Below are 19,055 nucleotides of genomic sequence, written 5' to 3'. Positions count from 1 at the left end.
ATTAAGTGATGTTCAATCATGAAAGTATCACTATTATGTAGTCTAAGAGTTAACATTTGTGAATTGTATGCGTTTCTTTCTATCCTTGCGATGCATAAATTGTAAATTGTGGATCAAGCCTTATTTCTCGACCTAGAAGAGTTGAAACACCTTGTTTCAACTCTACTCGATGATGAACTTCTAGTCTTATTGCAATGTTATAATTACATTAATGTCCCTAAACAAATAATAATAATCCAGATTATTCTTTCCTGAATTGATCAACAGTGATCAACATTCTCAATTTATTAGATCTAGATCATTTAAATCCATGAAATTTGCATAAGTTCTAATTGTTTACTCCTACCCGGTCAAACCATTCGGAATTTGATTCGGAATCCTGAATGGAGTCAGTATGGATTCCAAATCAAATGCAACAACCGATTCTGAGTCGGAATCGGTTGTTGCATTTAATTTGGAATCCATAATGACTTTATTAAGAAATCCGAACCGGTTCCGGAATGGAATCGAACTAAGTAGGCGGTTGTGATCAGATGTGTTTTTTCAATCTGGCATTTTTCCAACCGCTCCTCCAAGATTCTTCAAGACAAGAAAATATATATAATTGTAGCTGTGTGGCAAGTGGAATATACAATGGATTTCCTACCCACCAATGTGGTTCCGTGTCTGGAATTCTGGGGCTAACCCTGGACTACCGATAAACCAGGTGATGCGGATGGCATTCCGCCGGAAACCTCCCCAAGAGCAGCATTAGGAAAACGTCCTACCATCTACATCATCATCTATACACAACCGAAGCCGAACCACATGAGCTCCAGTCGGATCCAGCAAATTTGTCAGCATCGGTGGTTCTTTTGCGGAAGTTGCCCGGACGAAGTATCTTATCACCGTACCAGTGGCACTTGGGCAGCTGCCAGAACCGACGAAGAAAAGCGTGGCTGTGGCACACATCACGGATGCCGTATAGAAGATAGTTGATGTTGGACCCTGCATTGTTTGGTGAGCTCGTTCCGATTATGTTTTACTTTTCAGGCACCGTCATTCATTAAGAAACAAAATCTGTATGACATTCCGTGTGCTTGTACACCAAAAGGAGATTTTATTTCGTTTTATTTTGATAAATTTTTTCACGATTCAGTAGTAATTAATCGTTTGAAAAGTTGTGTAATATATGTAACTCATGACATCTTAACAATTGAGAAATATTTAGCAAAATTCATTGAATTTTGTGAAAAAAGGTTTCTGAAGTATTCAGAGGCAATGACTTCCCAGTCGGTTTTTAGTATCGGTTTGGCCTATTGTGAAATATACGGTACAGTTATTTGTGTTTTCCGCCAACGCTCAACGAATGCGGAAGGTTTCTGTTTTCGTGATCCTGTACTGCCTATTAGGACATAGAAGTCCTGTATGGATTTTTGTCGAAGGTGAGTTGTGTTGGTTTGTATTTTTATGCGTTTTTTTTTGTTTATATTACCACTAATTAACCGATTTCGCCAATTTTCTCTATTTTTTCAGAGAGCGAGTAAGGGCGCTATAACCCTGGCTCATTAGCCAGGGCAGGGCTAAATACTTCTGTCCCATCCCAGGAAGCTAGGACCAAAGGAGTAACATTAACAATCTTAGCAAAGTCACTCCCAACGATTTATCAAACCCCCACCAAATTGAAACGGTTGTGTACAGTTGTCCACGTTTCCTCCTTATTCAAGGTTCAAAATAATCCGTTGATTAAGTTATTCATTGAATGAATAATTTGATTGCCGTATAATTTTGAATCATCTTTATTTTGTACGCTGCACAGTTGGCCTGGCCGCTTTAATGCTTATGTCATATTCAATATGTGCCACAAACATTAATAATGACAAGAAAAATTGTGGACGAACGTTTGCAATTTTCCAGGATCCCTACATGTATTGGCTGTGTATGTGTAGACTAGACTAGACTAGAAATCCGAACCGGTTCCGGAATGAGTTTAACTGGGTATCAGCTTCTGCAGCTTGGAGCGAAGTGACCATAATCCAAAATGAACTAAATACTACCGACATGGATACCAAATTACCTGTTTTCATAAACCCGTACCACTTGTAGTCATAAATAGCATCACTGGTCATATCAACCATTTTAATAGAATGTTCTAGGGGAAGTGGTTGGGAAATAATACATAACTAAATTTATGAAAAAAATTTCTTGATTTTACAGTTATAGTTAATTAATGGTTAGGTATAGTATCTTACTGTTATTAGTGTTGGGATAAGTGCAGAAATTCCTGGATTTGTAACCAAAAGCTAACATTAATTTTCAAAACAAGTGTCAGTTTATACATAAATATACACTGTGAAAAATCTTGATAAGAATGCATGTCATTTTGAAGAATCATCTTTGTGTGACCAAATAAAAATGACACAATTGTAACATTTGATGCTTTAGAAAACGTTTTGATAATATTTAAAGTAACAGGTTACAGGTTTCAACTCACATTCATTGCTGTTTCAACTTACCTCGGCATGAGGAGAGTTGAAACAAAGAGAACACTGTCACAAAAATCAATATACTGATGCTCTGTTATTGATTTTTACCAGTTATTCTGATGTAATTTAATAAAGCAGTAAAAGAAGTAAGAAATTTAAAAATAAGCAATCATCGAATGACAATTTTTTTCGAATTATCTAACAAAAACAAAAAATTGTTTCAACCCTCCTCGCTCTCCCCTACGTCAAGTAATGTAAAACACATTCTCCAATGTATTTTTGATGTACCGTGCAGAGCCCATCCACCGATATGCCTCCATTTACCGATCAATTTGACGGCGAAATTGTTTTGACTCGAATATTGCACGGAATTTAGAAATTATTAATAAAGTGAAATATGGAAATAGTACGTAGAACATCAATATAATATACACTTTCATTATTCATCTTTGCGTATTTTTCCAAATAATTATATTTGGATGCTATATTAAATCCGTTGCCATTTTACCGCTTTTTTTCTCTTAACTCAAAGCCAACTGTTAATAAAACTGTGTAAGGACAATATTTCTAAGTGAACTATACACAAACCGAATGAACAAAGTCTGCAACACATGTTTGGACCTAATTTGTCGGTAATAAAAAATTATAAACTTAGAATTTTCGGCAAATGGATTTCTATTACTTGTAGTGATCGGTGAATGGCACTCTAGAATTGTTGGGCTTTTCGGCTATTTTGCACTGTCTGCCAATTCATTTACAAATTTGCGTATTTTTTCTTGATAGTTGATAAAATATTCTAGTTGAAAACGAAGATCGAATTGAAATACCTTTTAACATTGTTTTTTAAAGAGCGTTGGAAGTAGAAATCGCTGTTAATTGATCGGTAGATGGGTCTTGCACGGTATGTATAGTATTGTATGTTGTGTGCAAGTTATGGGCGATGTTAGGTTTTCGAGTCTAAGAGGTCCGTTTTCTCAAAATTAAAACATTTTGTGTTTTTTCCAATTTGTTTATTTGACACGGCTCATAGCGGTAGCATAAAGGAGCCGTGGATCTTTTATATGTTTACAAATGCAAAAATAAAAAAAATATAAACAAATATTATTATAATATTCGATCTCGTGCGCGCAACTTTTTATTGCGAGCGGAAACCTTCTTTCGCGGGGTCTGCTGGCATACTGCATCTGGGGGGTCATTTAATTCTTTTTTGTTTTTAACGTCCAGGTCCAAGCCGGTTTGGTGTCCGCGATCAGATGTTTTCCCCTGTTTCTTGCACTTATTGTTGACCATCGTAAATCCTTCACTGTTATTGTTATCCTTGCCAATGTTGCTTACAGTTGATTTTGTGGTACTGGATGCTTCTTTTGTGGTTGTCATTATGGTCTGTTCAACTGCTGCCACAAATTTGGCCACCGTTTGTGGTTCAGGCATTGGTATTGAAAACTCTGTTTTGGGTTGGTTTGCCGTAGATGAGTTGGCAATCGGTTGATATGCGTCTTCCTCTGCATCTTCCGCGCAGGGTTGTCCATGATGAGCTGTTTGATTACAATACTTGCACGTAGGAGTTTGCCCCTCATGGGTGCATAGTGTAGTTTGCATAATTGTAGTTCCGTGAGTTTTGAGTTTTATTGTCAAGTAGGAGGGTACGGGCTTTTCGACCCGCATCCTCACTACAAAAACGCCGTTAGGAGTACCCGGGAAGAAGTTTCGCCAAGTATCAGGTGTAACGGATTCTACTTCTCCGTGTTGCGACATGCATTTTGCAATTGGCTCAGGAGGCGTACGAGGTGATAGGTCATGTAGCTTTATATCAATATAATCATTTTCAATATAAACGGGAATCTTAATCCCAACGTTGTCACTTTCAACCACGTGTTTTAAGTTATTCTGCAAAACGAAACGCTCAGCTTGTGGTAACGTGTTAAATGATATTAACACCGCATTGCGAAGATGATGATACTGAAGGTATAAAACTTCCGTAAGTCTAATTTGCATTTTTACCTTCAAAAGGTATTCCATTTCACAAAAACTCGAGCGTGTTGAACAAAACTTCCGCGGCGTTGGGTCGGAATAGAGCTTTTTCGTCAACTTTACTCATCCGATGCTTCCTTTGTTCTCGAGACAATGTACACTAGACCTAGAAGCCTGTTGTTCACTTGGTTCAATTGTAGGTCTGACTGCGCCAGAGGTAGAAAGTAGACCGACATTTTGTGTTATGTACGTTGATTTTAAAACTATATCACATGTAGATATAACAATTGTATAAAATGCTATATCGATTTTGTTGGCTATTTTCGGCAAATTTAAGATTAAGTGAAGCGAAAGCAATGAAATTGAAAGATGAATACGTATTCTAGAATGAAACAGTTATAAATTTAGAACGGATAACTAGGACTAAGCAGGCTCATATAAACATGATCCAAAGGAAATGTGAAGAATACTTTGCCTTTTGCTGGCAGAACGCCGGTGTCGGCGGTAAAACATGATGATGAGTTGTGTTCTACAATCGTCCATGCGGTAGACTTGGGTGAAAAGCCCTAAGCCCTTTTAGTTCATGGAGAAGTTATTAGTAAGAAAGTTTTCCTAACAAAAATTTTTACCGTATTTTTGTAGTTCATAGTATTTGCATGAGCATGAGCATGAGCATGATGACCGCACAATTCGTAGTTGCTACTCCGTGATTGACCAGAACAAGCGAAATTGCACAGAGAATCAATGGATGGGGCCTGGGAGTAGCTATCCATCCTCAATGTGCACGTTTCGAGAGTCCTATTCTTTGAAATGGCAATAACGGCGCCGGCCACGTCCTTACAGTCATCGGGGAAGGAAAGGAATGTTAGTATGGTAAACGTTGTTATGGAGACCGTGTATACCTCTGTATCTCCACGTTTGCCACGGGAAGGAGTTTTTGTTAGTGAGATGGGGTAAAGCGTTACACAAATCTGGATTCACCTTGATAAGTGATGCGATCTATGCAACTCTCAGAGATGTTTTCATGTATTTGTTGTTCTGGGCAGCCGGCTGCCGAAGCAGTTGGAGCGATCGCCTGTTGAACGACACAGGGTAGCGTCCCTCCACAGCCAGTGTAACGGACTTCTAGCTCAGCTACACTGGCTGTAAAAAAACACAGCGCAGTGATCTGCTTTGCCAGCCGTTCAACAGGGAACTGAGCGTGTCTGGCCAAGTTCGTTCTTTAAATAGTCGATGATGACGTCATTCATAGAAGCGTTGCGCGCTAGGTACACCAATCCGTCGTACAGGGCTTGGGAAGCGCTATCTTCTGTGTGTAAATGCGCGATATTTTGACAAGGTTGTACATTATTTAATTTTTTATGCTATGATATCAAAAATCTTTGGGTTTATCTATTAGAATCTATTCTTAGAAGTATTTCGGGGCGATTTGTGCAAAAAATTTGAAAATTTATCGTGAGATGGCTGAATTATATGCGTTTAAAATTGGACCACTTTTTGTTACATACCATTTTTGTAGAATTTGCAGAGTGCACCCCCATATCGAAAAGAAAGACACAGAGATATTTCAAATTTTATTTCAACAAAAACAATTACTTTGCTTTTTGGCGGCCTTTTCATAAGTTAATCGCGTTGCTCACACTAGGTTTTCCAAAATGCACAGAGTTTTTTGAAAAAAATGAAACAAAAAACAAATAAGAAATTATTAAATCTTACAACAGTAAGTAAATTTAACCCTTGCCTACATCACTGGGTTGGGTTACATATGGTTCAAGATGCGCTAACTCTTATCAATACATTGGTAGTATTCTGTTTTTGCCTTTCTCGTATAGGAAGGCTATGCAATCGCTCGGAATTTTGACTTCTTAACCGAGGCCCAGAGGGCCGAGACTCTTATGCCACCCAAGTAGCACGCTTTGTTACTGTATAGTATTTGTAACTCTCTTGGTAACAACTATGTTATGGAAAAGCGCACTTTGTTTGTATGTTGTGCAACTTGTTCCTAATTACAGCAAAATAATGAAAACAATAGCTGTCCCATTTGTCGATCACTGGGTAGTTGGACAGTTCTGTTTTAGGGAGGAATGACCAACAAAGAGGCATTTGCAACTTGTTAGACTGTTTGTGCAAGTAAGCAAAGTTTCTGATTAGTTTCACAACTGTTAGTGATGTTTACATACTTAACACTATTGGCCAGCTCTATAGTTACACAGTTTCACAATCAGTTTAAAAACCCGTGGAAATTCTTTTCAAATATATCCAACAATAAAAAATTTTGTGTAGCAGTTGTGCAACATTTAAAACTTTCAACAAGTTGCAATTGCTACTTGGGCAATCAACTCAGTTCTGTCTTTTTTTTATCGAAAGGGAATCTTAAAAAGAGACCAGTTCCGCTTCGTTTTCAACGCCGCACCCCAGGTTGGAACCCCATATCGCAGTACCGATGACGAAACACTAGATAACAGACCGACTTTTCGCTGGTGTAATCAACATGGTTGTTAAAGCTCAACTGGCCTTCGATTATCACTCCCAATTACTTCGATGCAATCACGTGCCTTTCGACGGTGACCTGTATCCACTGAACCGTTTTGTAGTTCATCCAGCTCTCGATCACGTCTATTGTCTCCATCACCAACACCTCCACTTCTCCAAGTGTCTCACTCATCACCGTTAGTGACACGTTGTCCGCGAAATGCACGTTTTTCACTTTCCCGGACAGCCGCAGTGTTATGACCCCATCGTACATCCCGTTCCAAAGAGTTGGATCGATAATGGAGACCTGAGGAATACCTGCTGCGACTAGCATTGACTTCTGCCCTTCGATCGTCTCGTACAGCAATACTCTACTCTGGAAGTAGCTCTTCAGGATCTGGTTCATTCTTCTGTGCAGCGCTGTGGCATTGGCCTATTCGAGCCTGGATCACCCAGTGACTTCCCTGACCTTGTCAGCAACACCAGCTTCTGTACCTTCCACATTTCATCATCTAAGCACTGAGCATCCTGAACATGTCCGGAGTAGCAGTACCATCCTGAACATGTCCGGAAATGCCAGGATCGCAGCTTTCAGCGCCACGTTTGGTATTCCACCCAGACCGGGGACTTTCTTTGATGCTAGTCGCATCGACGCTTCTTTGAGCTCGTCGTTAGTTGCTTGCCACTCGGCTGTGTTTGCTCCTTTTTCTTCGCCGAACGGTGTCGGTGACCAAGTAGTTGGATCGTGCTTCGGGAAGAGACTTAACGATTATCTTTAGCTTACCCGGGTATATTTCAGCTGGTGTGGACGGGCCCTCATCTTCGTTCTTCAGGGATTGGCGTCTACTTCTCAGCACTTAAAAACATTCTTGCTAAACTTTTTAAAGCGTCTCTAGCTTCTCGAAACGTCGCTTGCGCTCCTCTCTCACTCTCCGATCTTGCTCTCTGAGCCCGCCTTCTGGCTCTATGACAAGCAGCATGTGGCGTACTGAGCTACTCATTTAAGATTGGAGAGAGAATGGGCCAAAATCGAAAACAAAAAAAGCAGTTGTTTTCCACACCGAGTGTTAGTTCTTCATAAAAATCAATCAGCTTATGTAAAATGTTGTTACAGTACTGCTGATTGATTTTTATGAAGATCTAACACTCGGTGTGGAAAAAACTGCTTTTTTCGTTTTTGATTTTTGCCGATTCTCTCTAACCTTAACCAGTAAGCTGCATGCCAGCTATTGCATGGCTCCTGTTTTCATGGCATTGTAACGTGACCAGCCGTCACAATCCTTCTTGTTAGATCAGCCGCATCAACGTACTTAATTCTGCTGTTCGCCGAAGTGACTCAACAAAGAGGGTATTGTTAAAGACTTTCATCTTCCACTTTAGCTTGCCGGGCGCCCTTCTTCATGCTGCAGCAGGGTTCCATTGGCCGATACGGTAGCGAATCGCCGGATGATCGCTATGGGCATACTTCTCGCACACTCTCCAGTCCATGTTCGCCGTTAGTCAAGGACTACAGAATGTGGCGGAATTTCTCTCGGTATCGATGTCCGTTTTGTGAACCAATAAGATCCCAGGTTTGTGACGATACCAGGAGCCATTTAGCTCACCGCTTCTCCGCGATCTACTCGTTGTAGTCCTCGGCGGTAGGCCTAGCCTCCACAACGAGCCGACCGGTAGGTGTCGAGGTCTGTCACTAATTTTCACTACAAGGAAATATTCTTACAAGATAACTTTTGCCAAGGAAACATCGAGAATTGCCTGAAGTGCTTCCACAAAGAGATCGTTGTCAAATGATTTCAACTTCCGCTCACCCTCTGTATTGACGCTTGGTATTTTTTGTGACCAAAACTGTACCGGGTTGCCAGGTGGTCACTATGCGTGTAGTCTTCGTAAACTCTCCAGTTCATTCAAAGATAACATCGATGATGGATTCCCGTCCAATTCTGAGGAAAGTTGTGCTGGTGCCCTCATTGCATAGCATAACATCCAGTTTGGCTAGAGCTTCCAGCAGGCTACACTCTCTTGTGTTTTTATGTCTACTTCCCCATTTCACTGCCCATGCATTGAAATCTCCTCCAATGACTACCGGTCTTCGTCCGGCCGCCTCTGCAGTAAATTTATCTAGCATCCGATGGAACTTCTATACTGTCCATCTAGGGTGTGTGTAGCAGCTCCATATAAAGATCCCATTAATTTAGGCAACCGCGAAGCCTTCGTATGAGTTTGCGACCACTTTCTATATGGTGTATTTGCCCATCACATGAATTGCAGCCGTTCCTGTTCGATCCGCCGCCCAGTAACCGTTGTTGATCGGGATTCGATACAGCTCCACAATAATTGCAACATCGCATTTCGTTTTTTTTTGTAGATTGCCACAACAGTGGCTGTGCAGTGTCGCAATGATTGAGGTTTAACTGGGTCACTTCCATGGCTTCTGAAACCCGATTTGGTGGTTGAGAATAAACAAATTGGTTTTATTCGGCTACACACGTACTATTGTATTAGTGAGATCCTGCGACATAAAGTCAATGTGAAATATGACGACAATAGCGTATATTGTAATAATAGGCAAACCACCTTATATGACTAGGGATTCCCCGGAAATGATGTTTTCTGTACAAGCGATCCAATGTCTGATATTTTTGACTTTGATTTTATCAATTTACTCAGCCTAAGTGCCGCAATGAGCAAGCTACTGTCCAACAGTTGATAAGCGACGACTTCCAGTCGTTCCTGAACCGTTTGTCTGAAAAAATGTTTCTTCGTCGTTCGGCGTTGTTCGTTTTCACTTTTGTGATTTTTTTCTCCGATCAAAACAATTTTGTATTTGGAGCCAATAGTTCAAATAATGAAGCTTTTGGGTATGAACTTCTGACCAGCCAAATTGAATTGCTGGACTATAGGTGAGTGCTTCAACCGGTTTTTGAATCAAACTCTGTATTAATAATATTCAATTTCAAGCATTAAAGCACAGATGGTTTCGCTGGTGTCCGGCATAAAGGAGCTGGTCGAAGCTACCACCACACCTAAGAAGCTAGCAGTCATACCAAGATCATGTAAAGAATCACAGTTTAAATTCACTCAGATTCACCCGGAAAAAGGATTTCGGGAACCGTTCTTTGTCCAATGTGACCAAGAGTATGAAGGTGGAGGATGGACTGTGATTCAGAATCGGTTCGATGGCTCGGTGAATTTTGTAAGACCTTGGGATGAGTTCAAGAATGGTTTTGGGCATCTAGAAGGAGAATTTTGGTTGGGATTGGAGAGAATTCACCAGCTAACTTACGGAAGACCACACGAGCTGCACATTCTTTTGGAGGATTTCGATGGTATGCGCGTGGTTGCCAAGTACAGCAAATTTGCGATCGGAAGCGAGGCCGAGTTATTCAAAATAACTAATTTAGGAACCTACAGTGGCACAGCAGGAGATTCGTTTACTTCTCATAAGGACAATTTTTTTACCACATTTGATCGTGACAATGATCAAAGCCCAACCGAAAATTGTGCCAAAGTATACAGTGGAGCTTGGTGGCATGCAAACTGTCATGCTAGCAATCTAAATGGTCTATATCTTAACGGTACAACAGCAACTTATGCAAATGGTATGTGTTGGAATGGTTTTCGTGGATATCATTATTCCTTGAAAAGCTCTAAAATGTTAATTAAAAATCCGTCGTAAAATGTGTTACAGCCAGTATGACAAAAATGTATTTTTGCTTTCGCATAATAAATTAATAATGCAATCACCTGAATTTTTTTAAGGGGCTGGAACCTGTGTGTTTTAGGTTCATTAGAATTAGTTCATAGAGTCAGGCTCAACAAGAGAGGAAAGCGAGTCAGCGGGGACAACTGTGATCAAACTTCTAATTCACCTCGTATTCATTAAACAATTTGTATTTAAAACAACTTTGGTTGGTTGGGATCATTGCTGTTCATGTATTACGACATTGACATATGTATCAAGAAACGAGAGCATGGTTTAATAAGCATGCAAGTTTTGTAAAGCTCGTTAATAATTTTCTGGACATGCTCCGTTTGCCTTTCTCTTATAACAAGGTTTTTAAATCGCTCCAAACACTCAAATGATATGATTTTCTTTAATCGGAATCACAAAGATCACATGAATAATAATCAACGCGCTAAATAGTAGCCCTGCGATAATTGAGCTTGCAATGTCCAATCAGTACCTTGGAAAAATGCAACAAATGTGCTTCGAAAAATGCAACAAATTCTTTAACATTTCCAGACTCGCATCCGGCAGAAAAGTCTTTGTTTAAACGCAAGTTTGCAAGCTATTCCAATGGTTGGCATGTTCGGATGCAGCCCAAGAGCGAATCTTGTGCTTTATCCAACTTATCGACAGTGCACAGTGTTTTAAAACATCGTTTTCGTGCTCAAAATTAATAGCGTCTAAGCCGTTGACTTTAGAAGTATAGTTTGTTCGGAGAAGTTGTTGTCCTTATGATTGCGCATCCACAGGAGTATACCGTTTAGTGATTAATTCACCTGTAAGTGATATGCGAAATTTATTTTCCAAACTAATTAAGATAGAGACTTTGTGTCTTCGGTAAAGTTATAACAAATGTTACTACAAAAGAAATTGCTGAATACACCATATATTTAATAGCTTTAATAGTGTACAAGTTATAGAACATATTATATGGAAGGCCTCTTAAAATTAGTTTTTTCCTGATAACTTTTTTAGACATTCTCCTGTCTTCTTGAAATCTTCCACAAAGTTGTTTGCGGTATCGAAACACATATTTTTGCTGAACATAGTTACTTCCGATCTGTTGATATTCCAAATTTTGCGATATTTTTGAGGTATCTTCCACCTTAAATAACTCGTTAAGGAGCAAAAAGGAGCAAACAACATCATAACATACTGAAAGTACTAGCTTTTTACTTTCATATAGTGGCCCGATTGTTAGTCGACGCGATTCTCCCCGAGTGTTATGTTCAAAACACTATCCCATCGCAGTGGTTTAAAATGAAATATTCCAGCGCACTGCGATAAGCAGCTTCATCTTTTCATGGTAAATTGCATAAAACATATTCATCGATGTCTAAAAAAAGGAAAAGGAAACTTTGACCACAATCAAGTACGAAACGTAGCATATCGTGCGTTCGACAAGTATGTCAAGTGAAATTTAAACAATCAGTGGATACTGGTTAGCTTGAAAAAGTGATGGAAATCCCACAAGAAGGTTTGTAATGTCTATCGTGACCTTTATAATGGAGCTTGATAAACGTCACCTGTTCACAATGTGGATCCGGTCGTGACTGAAGCTCGGGGACGCCAAAGCTCTTCTAGCGGAAGAAGAAAGCTTTGAAGATGACGGAGAAAACAATTATTAAAAATAAATTTATTTATTTTATAATGAAAATATCGACATTTTTAAACACATTTTTAAACAATCTACACTTCGAATTTTGAAAGGCAAACCATATGTATTGCATGTTATAGGCGAACGTGTTCTATGCAATTTAGCAATATTGAACATAACACTCGGAGAGAATCGCGTCGACTAACAATCGGGTCACTATATGAAAGTAAAAAGCTAGTACTTTCAGTATGATATTATGTTGTTTGTTCCTTAACGAGTTATTTAAGGTGGAAGTTACCTCAAAGATATCGTAAAATTTGGAATATCTTTTTAAATTCAATAGATCGGAAGTAACTATTTTTTGGTTTAGATCACTTTCAGTTAGGCATCGAAATCCGTACCCTCATTCGGAATTTATTAATTTTCTCATTTCTCGCTGATATGATCCTCTCTTTCATCTACCTACTATCGTTTTCACTCACCACGATCAGTTTATTTGTACGTATGAAGTAAAACCTCGATTGCGCAGAATAAAAGTTGTATATTTCGGATTCAATAAAAAGTTATTTCACGTTCTCGCGGTAGTAAAAGTTGTGTGAAGTGCCATTTACCGAACCGGCCAAGTTTGCCTGAAACCTTCCCTGTCCGACGGGATCCCCATTTGTTCGAAGATGAGCCTCGACCTGCCCTGACATATTTCTGGTGCCGTGACCAGGATCGAGGTTGCACCATTCCGAACTGCGAGAACTGTGAATCCGCTACCATCACGATTTGCATGAGTTTGCATGCCATCGTTACGATCGACGTAGCCGCCATCGCAATTTGCATGAGTTTGCATGCCTTGCGATCGATAAAACCGCCATCGCCATTTGCATTGTTAGATGCAAATTGCTTGCTTGTAACTACCATTTTGATGGTTCCACCCACGTATCCTGAGAATAAAATTTTCTACAAGGCCTATTGAAATTGGCATCAGGTAAAGTACCTGTCCAAGCCTTTAAATTGAATCCGTGGGTGCCTTCAGATTTCTTCCTTCTCAAATTTTGAATGTGTTCAACGCTTCATCGGGACTAAGACGATCACACCAATATCATCTTTAAACCATCCCGAACGCTTACGGAACTGTATTACGGCTGCCTTCCTGGAGTTGAAAGCAAACCAATGTTTTGCAGCTAAATACAACAATAGCACGGAGGCCATCTTTCTATATTATTGTGAAACCCGCTAATTCCAGTCAACGTGTGAGTCATTGACTGCAATGATTGAACCAGTGTTCCTGAATAATAAAATACAAGGCACTCAAAGCCTTGGTAAAGGTTAGTAACTTTCCAAGAGACTTTTTTGCCTCCAGGTCTACCTGGTCTTATTTATTCGACAGGTTTTCTATGAATACCGATCGCGTGCAATGGACGAAAATGATGACGTAATTGACGAAAATAAAATGGCGGACCAACTAAAAACCCGTAGGACAACACTTCTGGCGCAATTGGAACGTGCAGAGCAGTTCGTTGCCCAATACGACGCCGGACGGGATGAGCTCGAGGTGCCACTTCGTCTGGAGAACCTGGGTATGCTGTGGGCATCCTTGGACGAGGTGCAGACGACGCTTGAAAACATGGAGACAACTAATGAGGGTAAGGCCGCCAACCTCCAACACCGTGCTTTGTATGAACCGAAGCTTTTCAGAATAAAATCCCAGCTGAAAGCTAAACTGCCTCCCCCAGTCCATCTAATTGCTAGCCGCCCTCAAGATATCCCCTCTCGCGCACCGTTCACCTTGTCTAGTTTGAAGTTGCCAACCATCTCTTTCCCCGGAGTTCGACGGTGATTATAAACAATGGCTGACATTCCACGACACCTTCCTGGCCCTCATTCACAAAAACGACGAGCTGCCTTCGATACAGAAATTTCACTACCTTCGTGCGGCCGTTAAGGGTGAAGAAGCGCAATTGATCGAATCGATTGCAATAAGTGCACTGAACTATCCTCTGGCTTGGGAGGCGTTGATTAGCCGTTACTCCAACGAATATTTGTAGAAAAAGCGGCATCTACAGGACCTTATGGAAATTCTCCGGATGAAAAAGGAGACGTCAGCCGCATTGCATTCCACTCTGGACGACTTTCAGAGACATATTAAGATCCTGCAGCAGCTAGGTGAACCTACGGCGACCTGGAGCACGTTATTGGAGCATCTTTTATGCATGAGATTACACGACGACACAATTAAAGCATGGGAGGATCATGCTGCTAGCGTTGACGATCAGAGCTACGCCTGCCTAGTTGAATTTTTGGAAAAACGCATACGAGTGTTAAGGCCCGAACAGAATGACAGCGGTAAAGCGGCAAAACGGCAGAGCGGCAAACGCGCATTGTACTAAAATTGCCGCTACCGTTATGCCGCTGCCGCTTTGCCGCATTTCTGCTCACATAGCATGCGCGTGTTTCCGTTCCGCTATCTGCTGTCGCGCTGCATAAACATAAACAAACCAGATTTTACTTCAAACGGTATTAAGTTTCCAAAAAATCGGTCGCGTCCATTTCAGCAAAAAACAAGAAGAGTAAAGCCATGTCAAGTGATCCTCGAATTTTTCGCAAAATCACCGATCTTCACGAGGTATATTTTATTGTATAGGGATTATGGTGATTAGCTTTTGGTATAAATAATTCGTTAAAATTCCTTTTTTTTTGAAGATATTAACCCTTAAACTTTTATGCATGATAAAATTGTAATTTTTGTATCTCAAAAACTACTGAAGATAATTCAATGAATTTTTGCACACTTATGAAATGATATTTGCACTATCTTATAAAAATATTTTTACTTTATAATTGTGTGAATAACGGTACTTTGCATCTATTTAAAATTTTCAATTGTATTTTTGCTTGTGTTCTTCACGATAAAAATTATGTCAAATTATGCGGCAATCTTTCACCTTCAATAATCTGTATTGATAATTTATCATTTTTGTTCCTATCGAGAGTTATGGAGGTTTTTGTAACCATATAGAGGCAACTCAACGAAATGCTATATTGCTCAAAAAAATTTGATTGTTTTATGTTATAAATATGGGTTGATCACACGAATGATGTATTCCGTTAAAAAAAATCATGAATATATTCGTCGTATCTTGTTTTTATGGCATCCATGTGGAGTGATAAATTTAAAAATTATATAGGTCAACACATGTATAGCATATGTCGTAATGGGCGCAAAAATACAACGAAAATAAATATGGACATGAACAAAACACAATTTTCGTTAAATTTTCAATTTTACATCCTATGTTTATAGTGATGGGTTCCTTTATAACGCGTTTAATATATAGGAAAATTTACACGTTTAATTTTTCTTCTTATAGTATTTGCCAAAGTAATGGAACTGGAATATTAGATGACTCAACAGGTACATGCGGAAAACTGTAACGATGATTTTAAAATAAAGATCGTTGATGATAAATTGAAATTCGACAAAAATAAATAATATCTTACCAGAACTTGGAGTACCACTAATTAACAGAATTAACAGAAGCAATAGTAATAAAAAACCCCAATATCGATGCGATTGAACAACGGATTTTATGTAAACTTTTTTCAAAAGACACATCGTTGTTTAAAGGTAATATCACTTGGTGAAAATTAAAACGTGAAATAAAATGCTGTTGGCATAAAATTTTCATTTTCATATATTAATGTTGTAGACTAAAAATGAATTTGGATATAACGTAGATGTATTTTGACTAACAAAAGTATTTTTAAAGATGTTAATTGTTAGTAACGTTAAATTATAATAATAAAAAATATATTAAATAACTATAATTTTTGTTGTGCACTTTGGTCAAAAAAAAAAACTCATCTCAAAATATCCAGAAAAAAATCACCTTCGATAATCCGTATTGAAAAGTTTGACCTTTTGCGCTAATCGAGAGATGTGGTTTCTGTTAGTCATGCGATGCGCACTTCCCACGCGATGTGCATTCTGACGTAGCGACGTGCGACGTTGCCAATATGAACGTTCTCGCAGGCTGCATCAAAGTGGGTCGTGCGTTGAAAGAGCGCACTGTTACAAAATCCTCCATAACTCTCGATAAGAACAAAAATGAAAAAATATCAATACAGATTATTGAAGGTGAAAGATTGCCGCATAATTGTCAATACGTTTTGGAAATTTTTAGCGTGAAGAACACAAGAAAAAATATAATTGAAAATTTTAAATAGATGCAAAGTACCGTTATTCACACAATTATAAAGAAAAATATTTTTATAAGATAGTGCAAATATCATTCCATAAGTGTGCAAAAACTCATTGAATTATCTTCAGTAGTTTTTGAGATATAAAATTTACAATTTTATCATGCATAAAAGTTTAAGGGTTAATATCTTAAAGAAAAAAAGGAATTTTAACGAAATATTTATAACAAAAGCTAATCACCATAATCCCTATACAATAAAATATACATCATGAAGATCGGTGATTTTGCGAAAAATTCGAGGAACACTTGACATGGCTTTACTCAGAAGGAGTAGGATGAACACGATTAGCAATATTGTTAAAATCGTGCAGGTACTTCAGGAATTGCGAAATCTACAAAAATATAACGACAAGCAAAAGCGACGGTGGTGGGTGAGACCCTCCAACCAGGTGCGGGAAAGTGAAGGTAACTTCCTTCTATATTATATCCTGAAGCCTTTCTTAAACGAATAATAAATTTGTTTGAAAGGATTCTACGAGACTGCTTTCGAGTTGATGAGGAATGAAGACCTTGAGTACTTTATCCGGAATCAGGAATCAGAATATATTGGCTCAAATGGCACGTTCCCCGTACATAGTCGGGGATTTGTGCCAAGCTGTTGACCATGATAAAACCACGTTTGCAGAAATTTTCAATTAGGAAACCGATAAATCCGGAGTGTCGCTTATTTTTAACATTAATGTAAGCTATTCCATTACTTTTATATTGTGAATGTCAATATTGCTAGTGTCAGTAACATAGTATTGAAAACTCAATTTAAATCCACTATTGTAGTTCTACTATTTAAAGGCTTGCGATTCCACCTTGCTAGCATTAACTTATTTAGTTCATGTCTTGGACACCTTGATGGCTGGTGTCCTACTTACTAACGGACGGACGAGGGGTGGGATCGGAAGAGTAGAACCTTACTTCAAATTTGTTGGAACTACCTAGCTGGGGACTTCGAGTGTGGAGCTCATGTTGAAGTCCTTTGGAGTATTTTAGGATTAGACAATTTACAAAATACGACAACACGATCAAATATGCCTTGTTCACACCTCTCTGAAGTTTGTAGTACCTTCTAGATGTTTACGCACTTTATCATTATTTATTTCTCTGATTGTTGTTTTGATTTATTTTATTCATCGTATTTTTGAAGTACTGACGTTATTTATATTTATGGTTCAATCTGTTTCAGGTATTTAGCTCATGGAACGAGCCACTTTGCCCTCTCTCGTTTATTCCGAATGGGTGTTTCAACCGTACGGGAAATCACCCAAGAAGTTTCTGTAGTGATATAGGAAGTCATGTCTAGTACATATTTACCAATGCTGAATGAAGCCACGTGGAAGGAGTGTAGCAAAGATTTTTTCGATCGCTGGAGTTTTCCGAATTGCTGCGGCGCCGTTGACGGAAAGCACGTTGTTATTCAATGCCCACCAAATGCTGGTTCACTTTTTTACAAATATAAAAAACAACATTCAATCGTTTTGATGGCAATTTGCGATGCAAATTATAAATACTTGGCCGTTGATATAGGTGCGTACGGTGGTAACTCTGATAGCAGTATATTTGCATCTAGTGAATTTGGGAAGCGTTTACTCTCAGACGAACTGGAATTACCTCTACCCACCAACTTGCCTAACAGCACTATAACGCTGCCTCATTTCATTGTGGGAGATGCAGCATTCCCTCTTAGATCAAATATCATGAGACCCAGGACTCAGAGAATCGCTCAAATCAGCATAGGACAACATCAGTGCTAGAAATCTCAAATGCTAAACCAAATCAATGGAAAAGCGAGAGAGACAAACGAATTATTGCTAATGCAGTGTTAATAACATATCTAAATTCTTCATTCAATGCATTATGTATGGAAAACTGAATTTATGTTGTGCTGAGCCCAAAAAACGAAATTTTTTATGGAATCAATTTGATGTATGCCCAATAGCGTTTACTCAAATTTCCAACGCGACTGAGAACTTAGAACTAAAATAGCAGCTCTTGATATCACGCTACCTCTAAAGTGCATGCACGCATAGTTCTAACTTTACTTCGATATCAACTTTTTCTAAAAGTGACTTCCCAGTAGTATCTTTGATTTGAATTATTATCGCTAATCCTAATGTCAAAGAACAAATAAAAAAACTTTTTTTATCCACCTAGTGGTGCAATTGCGCCTTTCTCATTTATCCAAACTATGATTCATTAGCTGGCTTTGTTCAATTGAATTGTGGAAATGTTTATTACATTCTTATTTCACTTAGCACGTATCCCACGACTACCACGAAAGTAGATGCAGACTCACTTTAAACAAAAAAGTATAGGGGAGACCGGGGCTAGTTTGCGGTGTTTCCATGTTTTACCGCTTTGATGTAGATAGTTAGTTAGTTGGCGGTATGTATGAATACGCCAGAAAATGGAGATTCAATTATATCAAAGATTCGTGCTGAATGTCTTTTCAATAAAATTATATATTAACCGACAATTGCCAATATATTTTAATCTGAATACCTCGGCATTTTACTTTGACGAGATACACAAAGTTTTACTTTGGAGTGGATTCTAAAAATGAAAATATTTGTTTAAAATTT

General features: G+C 38.8%; 1 protein-coding gene across 1 annotated transcript; it reads left to right on the top strand.

Moving 5' to 3' along the window:
• Positions 1-9,647: 9,647 nt before the first annotated feature.
• On the top strand, positions 9,648-11,436 carry LOC131691279 (ficolin-2-like). The gene is made up of 2 exons (XM_058977555.1): positions 9,648-9,808; positions 9,867-11,436. Exons 1-2 carry the CDS (start codon positions 9,660-9,662, stop codon positions 10,582-10,584), a joined length of 867 nt encoding a protein of 288 aa, XP_058833538.1. The 5' UTR covers positions 9,648-9,659; the 3' UTR covers positions 10,585-11,436.
• The last annotated feature ends 7,619 nt before the right edge of the window (positions 11,437-19,055 follow it).

Source organism: Topomyia yanbarensis, chromosome 3, assembly GCF_030247195.1.
Source record: "Topomyia yanbarensis strain Yona2022 chromosome 3, ASM3024719v1, whole genome shotgun sequence".
Taxonomy (NCBI): domain Eukaryota; kingdom Metazoa; phylum Arthropoda; class Insecta; order Diptera; family Culicidae; genus Topomyia; species Topomyia yanbarensis.
This window is presented reverse-complemented; position numbering and strand designations above follow the sequence as displayed.